This window comes from Xiphophorus maculatus, chromosome 5 (genome assembly GCF_002775205.1).
Source record: "Xiphophorus maculatus strain JP 163 A chromosome 5, X_maculatus-5.0-male, whole genome shotgun sequence".
NCBI lineage: Eukaryota > Metazoa > Chordata > Actinopteri > Cyprinodontiformes > Poeciliidae > Xiphophorus > Xiphophorus maculatus.
In genome coordinates, this window is record NC_036447.1 from 25,693,256 (window position 1) to 25,704,158 (window position 10,903).

The 10,903-nt window shown below is 36.4% G+C and overlaps 1 protein-coding gene and 1 long non-coding RNA gene across 4 annotated transcripts; both read left to right on the plus strand.

Moving 5' to 3' along the window:
• Positions 1 to 484: 484 nt before the first annotated feature.
• LOC111608578 (B-cell receptor CD22-like) lies at positions 485 to 6,701 on the plus strand. Its single transcript, XM_023333497.1, has 7 exons — positions 485 to 619; positions 2,520 to 2,876; positions 2,993 to 3,211; positions 3,800 to 4,066; positions 4,560 to 4,820; positions 6,362 to 6,440; positions 6,545 to 6,701. Exons 1-7 carry the CDS (start codon positions 568 to 570, stop codon positions 6,630 to 6,632), a joined length of 1,323 nt encoding a protein of 440 aa, XP_023189265.1. The 5' UTR covers positions 485 to 567; the 3' UTR covers positions 6,633 to 6,701.
• Positions 6,702 to 8,032: 1,331 nt separating this feature from the next.
• LOC111608587 lies at positions 8,033 to 10,356 on the plus strand. 3 transcript variants are annotated; one of them, XR_002752747.1, is made up of 6 exons: positions 8,033 to 8,220; positions 8,291 to 8,356; positions 8,985 to 9,039; positions 9,172 to 9,246; positions 9,348 to 9,614; positions 10,145 to 10,356. It is a non-coding gene; the product is annotated as an uncharacterized LOC111608587 (long non-coding RNA). The 3 variants fall into 3 exon arrangements; XR_002752748.1 differs by having other exon boundaries at positions 9,348 to 9,607; XR_002752746.1 differs by having other exon boundaries at positions 9,348 to 10,356.
• The last annotated feature ends 547 nt before the right edge of the window (positions 10,357 to 10,903 follow it).

A 10,903-nucleotide genomic window follows, 5' to 3' on the forward strand; every position in this document is an offset into this window, starting at 1 on the left:
GACATGCATCATGATGTTTTGTCCATCTAATGTTGCAGCATTTGTGAACAATCAGGATTTTATATGTGAATGTTGATGGGTGTGTTCACTGACAAACTTGATTTACCATATTTGGTCATTTATTTTGTGTTGTAACTGCAGTCTGGGCTCTGATTTTGATTGTGTGTCATAAAGATATTAAAACTATTTATTTGTGCATGTTTCTTTATTAGTTTGTGTAATTTGGGAGATCCGTTAAACAATTAACAAAATATATAAGAATTATTCTTTAACTATAAAAACTGAACTTAAGGCATTTCTTGTTTTCTCTACATCAATGTTGAATTACACAGCAGAATATTTTTAGTGTTCCTGTTTATCAACAGCTCATCTGCTGCCATCATGTTCTGTCATTAGCTGCTCACACCTTCAGATGATAAGAGGAAGGAAACTGAGCTCATCGTCAACAACTTCTTTATGCCATTTGCATCAAGTTCTGTGGAAAAATAACTGCCTGTAACTTTGCTCTGCAGACTAAAGTAGAGTTTCTACCTTTTTAGTTCATTTAAAGAGAAGAAAGGAGCAGCTATGAGTTTCTCAGCAGCGATCCGTGGAGTTATCGTCCTTCTCATGGCAGCAGGTAATGTGCAGGAAACTTTATCTTCCACCTCAAACAGCCTGCATTTGGATTTCAGGTTTTATGAAGTAGGAAAGAAATCAGAATTTAAAGCGTCTAGACAAAATGATTTAAGGGGAAAAATATGTATTGCTTACAATATATTTATTAATGTGTGTTTTGTAAAGATAAGCATGAATAAAGGTTATGAATAATATGAAAATACTTTTTTAAATCTTTAAAAAGTCCTGAGAGATTTTTATATATATATATTTTAGACAATTCCAAAGATAGATTTTATTTATGTCAGTCGTCTTTGCTAATATTTTAAAAGCTCTGACTGGATGGATGATTAAAGTCAAACACCTTTAAAATTCACTGCATGAGCTTCCTCTAAACGTTTCACATTTTAGATTAGATCTTTGTCGTGTTGCAAGGAGCTTAATGAAGAAACGACACGATGAAAACATTTTCAGCTAAAATTATTAATGTTGTTGAATTCTTTTGGGAAAAGTAAATCATCATAAAGCACTCTTATTCATGTGCTTTTTGAAGCACATGAATAAGTCATAAGTAAAAGTCAGTGTTACATGTACATTCAAGATAAATAAGAAATGTTCATCTTAGTTTGACAAATATACAGATGGGGTAATATATGTTATGTTTTTGTCCCCTTGAGGCCAGACTAAGATCATTTTAGAACCGTAGAAAAGGAACTTTTACTGGGAGGGAAGTTTTAGACAAATGTCTAAATAAGGGATATGAAAACAGAGTTTACAAGAAAAACATTTCTAAGAAGAAATGCCAGTAAATAAATCTAAACAGGCTCCAGAGACAGAATGACAGCAGCCTGTTTCTTCACATCACTGCTGTAAACTCAGTCAGGATCTTGGTGGAAAGAGTTCACTGCAAACTGGCTTCAACTTTGGACCAGTTCAACTGAATCTTTAGGTAATCTGATCAATTTGGCTCCCATTCACATGACTGTAAATCACCTCATCAGACTTTCTTCAGCTTTACATTGATGCATCTATAATAATATTGATAATTATAATGATAAAGCTGCTGTTATTATTCTACACCACATGGATGATGCCAGAGACAATCTGAGGCTAAAATAGAGGCCAAAACATAAACAATGGATCTAAAATTGTTCTATTAGTTTATTGAGGTTAAGAATCACCATTAAGATGTTTTCTATACTTTCAACATTATTAGATTAACCAGTTTAATATAGTGTACCATTTAACATAAGATTTCAAGGAGTTACAGGGAGTTACAATTTGAGGCTTGAAGTTTTAAACATTTTTTGTCTTTGAGTTCAGTTTGTTCACTAATCATCTCGTCAATTAATAACCAATAATCTGTGATTGCTTTTATATTCAGCCAGTTAAACTCGACTCTCTCCACCAGATCTGAACTGAATCTTGTTAATGATGGTGATGTTCTTCACAGGACGAGGGGCCACAAGGTCAATTCTGCTTTAGGCCCATGAAACCTTGGACTGGCCCTAGATGATTATTGTTAATAAGCACTGATGATATTACAATATATTGATACATTAATTGTTCATCATGCAGAGTACAGTCATTGTTTTTACAATATAAAAAGTTTTCCAGTTTTCTTTCTAGGTGGCAGCAACAAGTTGAAAGGTGCAGAAAGAATCGCCTTATGGTTTCATAAACATTCACTGTTAGTTTATTATTGATATTAACTTTGATTATTGATTTGAACTTGGTGTGGAAAGTCAAGAGCACATAAATGTTTTGTGTTTCACACTTTGTAGACGAGACTCGGGATTCTTCAAGTGTTAAAAGCTTTTAGTTGACAGATATTATCATTTTGAAAATGTATTTCAGATTCATTAAAATATGTTTACATAAACAGTCTACTTAATGTTTATTTAATGTCTTTTTTCTTCCAGATGTTTGTGGTCAGAATGTTTGGGGAGTGACTTATAGTCGTTCTTCCATTTGTGCCCTAAAAGGATCAACGGTGGAAATGAGCTGCAACTATATTTACCCAGCCAAATACAACAACAAATATATTGTTATAGTGAAAACAGTTTGGTTTACAAAAGTGATTAATGGAGATTATGTGGATCTGAAAAACAACTCCGATTATTCAGGTCGGGTGGAATACAGTTGCATTAACACTTTCTGCTCTCTGAAGATCTTTAATGTGAGACAAACTGACTCAAAAGAGTACAGGTTCAGCTTCATAACAAACCAACAAGGTGGAAAATACATGGGTTCACCTGGAGTCTCTTTATCTGTCACAGGTAACAGTTGCAATTTAAGTCATTTGGTTTTAAGATGTTGCAAATATTACAGTTAAACCTCTAAATAAATCTGCTTGTATGATTTTCATAAAATTATAACTTTTTTGTCCACATAGATCTACAGGTGAAGGTAAACAGATTAAATGATCCAATCAGGATCCAGCTGACATGTCACACTGACTGTCAGCTGGATCCTTCAGTTTCCTACGTCTGGTTGGAGGATGGGAAAGCAAACAAAGAAAATAACAATAATTTGGTCCTGTCCTCATTTAATACCACACACAGATATCAGTGTGCAATAAGAGGACATGAGGATGTTCCATCTCCTGCAGTGTGTAAGTTTGTATCTCTGTATTTGTCTGATGAAAATATTTAATGTATTTAGTTCAACAAAAAATTATTAATTCACCTGGCAGGTTTAGATCTAAAAATATTTTAATTCAACCTAGAAATGTGTCATGGTTACTGATTTGACAGGCATCTCTCAAAAGTTCAAAACATTGTAAATTTTTGCAATTTCTGTTGGGAAAAAAAGCCTCTTTCCCATCACCCTAATCTGTTGCTCTTTCCACATATTTTCCATCAGATTCTCAGTGCAGCCTGAAAGTATTTATTCACAGTGATTCACTTTTTATAAATTTTGCAATGTTACAGTCACATTTCAAATTACAATAATCTCTTTCCTCAAAATGCTGCACATAAATATCTCATTACAATAATGTGTAAAAAAGCTTTGAAATTAAGAAACCAATAAATTACATTTACATAAATGCTCACAGTTGTTGCTAAATTTTGAATGCGACGCCACAAGTTTAGTCCATTTATCTCTACATTTTTGTAAATTTATTGATATTTGGGATTCTGAGCTTCAAGTTGCAAAGTCATGAGCTTCATCTGAAGTTTTATTCTCACGTTTTCTCCAGATGCTCCACAGACCACCGTTCTGTCAGTGACCCCCTCAGAAACTGTTGAAGGCTCTAAAGTGACTCTGACCTGCAGCAGTGATGCTAATCCAGCAGCTAAATACAACATTTACAGGGTGAATGAAGATCAACATGGTCAACTTGTCAGCACAGAAATACAACCAGTCTTCAGCTCCATCCAGGTCTCTGATTCTGGGAGGTATTACTGTGCAGCTGGAAATGACCTTGGGAGCCGGACGTCTCCAAGTATCGATATTAATGTGAAATGTGAGTAGAATACAATAGAGACTTACTGTTGGTTCTGTAGAAGCAAAGGTTGAACCGTTTGAAGGTTCAATTTTTTTTTTAACTTTTTCACAAAAGATTTGTCAAAAGGTAATTTTGCAAGAATTAATTCTTGCAGATGTAATTATCCTAGCTTGAATAATAATCAGAAAGTCATGACAGGAAGTTGACTCTGGACATCTGGACTCTGACCTGCAGCAGTGATGCTAACCCAGCAGCTAACTACACCTGGTACAAGGAAAAAGACAACAAACTCCTGGAATCAAATAAAAATCTTATCTTTGACTCCATCAAGTCGATGGATTCTGGGCAATATTACTGTACAGCCATAAACAAGATGGGACAAAACAACTCAATAGTCAATGTTGATGTTAAATGTACGCAGTCGCACATTAAAGAATGTCTTCCACTTATTAACTTTATATTTTGACATTATTATAAAAGTAACAAACACAACTCCTACTTTTTCTTGCAGATGCTCCCAGATCTCCTTCAGTGTCTCAGAGTCCATCTGGTGACATCGTGGTGGGTAGCTCCGTGACTCTGACATGTAGCAGTGATGCTAACCCAGCAGCTAACTACACCTGGTACAAGGAGGGAGAGAAGGCACAAAAAGCTTCAGGAGAACGCTTCAACATCACCAACATACAAAATGAACACAGTGGGAACTATTACTGTAAAGTCCAGAACAAGATAGGACATCATAACACCTCTGTATCTGTGACTGTTGTGCCAGGTAAATATTTCTCATATATGTGTGTATCAGTATATACACTATATACAGTATATATATATATATATATATATATATATATATATATATATATATATATATATATATATATATATATATATATATATATATATATATAGTATATATATAACTTCACTTTGAAGTCAGGATTACATTTATTGAAAAGATACTAAATTTAATGAAATGCAAACTGCTTTCATCAAGATTGCAATTGCAGTTATTATGTCAGAGTGTTTTTTCTACTGACCCTTCTATCTTTGCATTTAGTTACCGTATTTTCCGCATTATAAGGCGCATAGAACAGACGCTACAGTAGAGGCTGGGGTTACGTTATGCATCCATTAGATGGAACTGCGCTAAAGGGAATGTCAACAAAACAGTCAGATAGGTCAGTCAAACTTTATTAATAGATTACAAACCACCGTTCTAAAAACTCCGTTCATTCCCAAAATGAATAAACAGCTGTTTTATTATTTTCCCCGAGGTAAAGTAAGTGACGTGTTATTTTCGTGACACAGTTTATCTTTTAACAACAGCAAGGTGTAACATGTAGTGGAGGGGAACTTTTCCTCGATTCAATAAACGCATAGAAAACAGTCTGATGCTGTTACAGTAAATCTAACGTTAGTGCAATCACAATATATATCCACTTCCGCACCATTGATTCGTTCATGTTAAATTCTCTCACTGCTCCTCTATTCCCGTGTTTTACTGCGTGACTGATCGCCTTGAGCTTAAACTCTGCGTCGTAAGCGTGTCTCTTAATAGGAGCCATTTTGGGGTCTTTACACAAAACCCAGCGTGCACCGCGCGCTTCTTCTTCTACGGGGGAAAATGAAGTCGGCGGCTGCTTACCGTAGTTGCGAGACCTGCTGTGGCTCAATATTGGTCCATATATAAATCGCACCGGAATATAAGGCGCACTCTCAGCTTTTGAGAAAATTGAAGGTTTTTAGGTTTTTAGGCCTTATAGTGCGGGAAAATACGGTACATTAATTAATTCTTTACATTGCCTGAACAAATTTAACTATCACATGTTATTGATGAAACAAGATACAAGATTAAGTCTTTTTATTATTTCCAGTAATCCAGTGTTTTCTTGGCCCAGTCAAAGGTAAAGTTGACTCCTTTACTTTAGGATAAAACAGTCAACTAATTGTTTTGATTTTACTTTATTTAAGCCTGAAGTCTACATAGACTCCATCTTCTGTCTCTAAAGTACTTTTAGAGGTGAAACTGCAAGTCATTCAAAAAACAAACAATAGAAAAACATATTTTTTCTCTAATATCAATAGAGAGGAAGCCAGAGATTAATGATTAGAAATTAACTAATTTATCACATTTCATAGCAAGAATTCAAATGACTGGATTAGCTTGCAAGAAACTAAACAAACAAAGCAATAATAATAATTTGAACAATGAACTTTGTTAAGGAAATCATGAAGACTTGTCTTCCAGGAAGACTCATTTGTTGGATCAATATCAGATTAATATTAATATTCTTGTTTCTTCTAATATTTTAGGTCAACCAATGTCAACGATCACCTGCAGGTTGGCTCTATTGATCCTGATTTCTATGCTTGTCCTGATTACTTTTAGAAGGTAAATCTGTAGGAACATTTCATCAGTTGGGTCAAATGTTTATGTTCTTCTTCATTTTCTGCATTTTGAAACTTTTGTTTTTGTATTTTTTGTTTTTTATCCAGAACCCTGAAAACTATGAAAAAAAACACAAAACTATCTGATCCTGTAGAAATGATGGAGATGAGAAATGCTATTGAGATCACAGAGTGAGTATGGATTGATCGATCATTGATCAATGCATTGATCTGTAATTAACCAATCTGCTTTTAGTGCATTGTTGTCATTCAATTACTGTACATAAAAAAAAAGAGTCGGACAGAAAAACTAAAAATATCCAATGCTGCATTTCACCAAAATGAAGGTAAAAAATTTATTTGCAAAAATATAACCATAAAAATAACACAAAATAAATACTGTTTGTACATATTGAGTCTCTGAGTTATAAAGACTGCAGGTAGTGAGAAGAATTGTAAACTGTTATGAAATGTTAAAGAATCACAACAATACCAGCTTGTGCTGCATAAAGAAGCTGAAAGGTCAGAGGTCAGCCCTCTGTCCTTCAGACTATTTGGATGCAGCTGCTTCAGTTCACGTCCAGCAGAGGTCACAGAGAAGATTCACCTGGAACCAGTCAAGGTCAACCATAGAGGAGTCATGAACCCAGTTTACCACGACCCGTAACCAAGGAGACGGTTGGAGTGAAACCAGAAGAAGCAGAGAGGAAGTCCATATAAGGTTGTAACAGAGCGCAGCATCAACACCTGCAGAGACTGTACTCTCCTACTGTATTTTAATATCTTCATATCTAATCCCTAATTATATGTTGGTCATGTTTATCTGCTCATATTAAAGCTTAGAACGTTGATAAAAATATGGTTTTGTTGGTTGTTGCTTTAATTAAAGTTTGTTTTGAAGTGTTGCTGTTTTTATATCTGCATTTTGCTTTTAATAAATCTTCATTTTTCTTTTCATAATCAATCAGTTATATCTGGGAGTTTTTGTTTGGTAAGCCTCCTTCAGTTTATAATACAAGTTTCTGATTCCTGAAACTTGTAATTATTTAAAAGCACATGCTGAGGTTTAGAAGTGGTTTAGTTAAAGCCCCTCCTGGAGTCACTGTGGGACCCATAGTGGTACAAAGTAGGGCTGACTTAAAGGGAACCAGTCTGGGAAAACTGGAATAAGCTGTTTTCTAATGAAAATATGTGACGTTCACGAACAGTCCGATTCTTTTGAACATCTCTTTATCATGAACAGTAGTTCTCGAGTCTCAGATACTGAGAGCTCTTTGTTTTTTTACATCTTTGTTTGCTTACAATGCTCTGCACACTCTGCAACAAATCACTGTTTTGTCCAGAAGCCTCTTATAGCCTTCAAATTCAACATTAGTCACCAGAAATAAATACATTCTTTGATCCAAAAACCTAGTTAAGGTCCTGCATATAACTCACCATAACACAGGCTTGCTAACGAGGCAGTTATCCTCCATTAGCAGAATGGACTCATGGTCAGACAGCAAACTGATTCTGGACCGGTTCCGATCCGGCTGTACGTTCACTTCTTACAGATCCATAAAACAGACCCGGGTCAGAGTCCACTTGCACAGCAGATTGATGCCACCCACCAAAAACTCCAAGAAGTGGAAACCTGAGCCTTCCCTTCCCGCCCCGTTCACCTCCCTCTACTACAGGCTCCAGTCTCATTCCAGTTTCTCTGAAACCTTCATTTAGAATAGATAAACTTTTATTGGTCATCCTGTCGTGTTTCTCTTCCTGTGTCTTCATCTGGACCGGAGCTGGTATGTGACCCAACTTCTTGACTTTGATTCTCCTTCCATGTTTCCATAAAGTTGCTTTGTTTTGTTGCAGGTAATCAGACGGCAGCAGGTTGAGCTGGACGCCGTCTGTCTCTGTTCTGTGTTTATCGCCTGATCGGTTTGTAACGTCTGCTAAACGCTCTGCTACAGAAACTAGCTCTGCTACAGAAACTAGCTCTGCTACAGAAACTAGCTCTGCTACAGACACTAGCTCTGCTACAGAAACTAGCTCTGCTACAGACACTAGCTCTGCTACAGAAACTAGCTCTGCTACAGAAACTAGCTCTGCTACAGAAACTAGCTCTGCTAATAGTTGTTTTATGCATCACCGGGGGTTTGGATCTGGTTAGTTTTTATTAAGCAACCAGAGAAGCGAGTCTGCTGGCTGCAGGAAAGCTGCTATTATTATTATTTTTATGTGTGTGGGTGTTTGTTTTTTTTAATCAAGCTATTTGTGCAATTGAAGTACATCTTAAATGACACCAGAATTCAACATATTTTAAATGAATTTGTAGAGAGGAGATATAAGATTCAACCTTTTTGGCCAGGGGGGGGGCAGTTTAAATGTTTTATTCAGTATCACTACAGTGGTGTTGTGATGTATCTGATAAGTCAGATCAGATGCAATGTCCAGTCAGTAACTGTTATTCAACAAGGAGATCATTTAAATTTAAGGATTCATTTTTATTGTGGTTTGACTGCTGTATTTTGTTAAACCTACTTAACACAAAATGAATGTCATGCAGCTGTGAGGATGGAGAGAAAGAAGAGAAGATGACAGAGGAAGAATCAGGGAATCAGGTTGGTCTAATATTAGGTGGAAGTGAGGGAACAGCTACTTAATCCCAAGCAATAATGTTTAAAAATTAGTTTTAAAAACTGTATTAAGTTTTACAACTAATATATAATGCTTTTTTTGACCATATGATTTAGCGGAGAATGCCACAGACAAGGGGTTAAGGAGACAGACGTGAGGTCAGTGATAGAAGAGACAAGTGATGACATCAGGTAGGAATAATTACATTAGGGAGGCAACAAAAACCTATATACCATGATGGTTGGAATTTCTAATGACCATCTTTTATTGTGTTCTTTTTTGGGAAAATTAGTGCAGGCAGACTTGGTGAGTCAACCACCACAAAGGAGAATGCGGAACAGAAAGGTGCAGATGAGGGAGAGAAGCAGAGAGGACCAGATGATGATGAAGAGGAGCAGAGAGCTGCAGAGGAGAGGGCTGAGGCAAGGCTTTATTCAGAGGATCCATCTGAATGGCCTTTACCACACAAAACGGGGGACACATTTAGGCAGTACATGGTTGAAAGTGGCCCACAGGAAGTTTCTGATGGCCCATATCCAAGATCAGAGAAGAGTAAGAGGTGTTTTTCCAAAGCATACTGTTTTCGTTTGCGGTCTAATGGAGAGAACGTTGAACGAGATTGGTGGCGGGTTGTAATAACTGGCGATGTCTTTCAAAAACACTGAAGCGCCATGAAACCAGTAGTTCTCACATGAACGCTTATATGATGTGGAAAGAAATGGCATCTCGCTTACGCCTAGGTAAAACTATTGATAGTGAACTTCTTATTGAAATTATCACCTGATATAACATGTACCATAAAAGAAATTCCATAATATGACTGCTGTATTTTGTAAGTGCATAACTAAGGGAGGAAAGCTGTATGAAATGGGTGGCGGGGGGCGCCGATGATGTGTTCGCATGCACCTCAAAAATATGTAGTTGCGCCCCTGGTAATTACATTCCAGATAGTCAGAGGAAACTGATTACATCTTAAAACTGCCTGCCATATCCGTGGCTGGTTGGTCTGATGGCTCAGATTTGGGGATTTGTGGGAGCAGAGATAGGAATCGTCATTTCTAACATTTGTTTTCTGTATTTTCTCTGCAGCTGGGATTTTCCAGTGTGTTTTCCTCCTTGGTGGTGGCATCCGGTGCTGTCTAAGGCATTACATTCTCTGTCTCTATAGCGCCTCTATGGCAATGGAGGAATCCTGTTTCCTGTGTGACGTGACCTTTTCAATGTGGGTCTTTCACATTTTATGCAACTTTTTAAGCTGGCTTATAATTCGCTTTAAATAAACTTTGTAAGTAAGGATGGAACCATGACTCTTGTCTTTTTAATTGAAATTTACACAAGAGCCGTTATTGAGGGTTGCTGTAGTAAAAGGAGCAGATTAGAAATAGCAATAATTTAAAAAATATATTTTTATCGTTAAATGATAAAAAAAAAAAAACATGCCACTTTCCTTCCACTTCAGTCATGTTCTGCTTCATGTTGAGTCATGAACAGTAGAAGATGGTTGTAATACAGAATATGACCGGGAGAGGGCAGCAGCACACCAGAATGAGGATCTATGTGACCAATAAAAGAAGAGTATTTCTCAACAGAGCATGTTAAACTGTAACTGTAGCAACAATGACTGACGGGGAAAACGGTGTAATATTTAGTTGCCATCCAGACCAAATTATATTTAAATAAAATTCAGTGAGTAAAAGGACATCAATATCTGCAACATCGTTTTTTTTCCTCACACCTTTTTCAAACTGTATTATTATTAGAAATACTGATATCAGAGCAGTTAGTGATCGTCTGATGTTTCTCCTGCCTTCTGACGCTCTTCTTAGGAACTTCCTGGATCCACAGCTT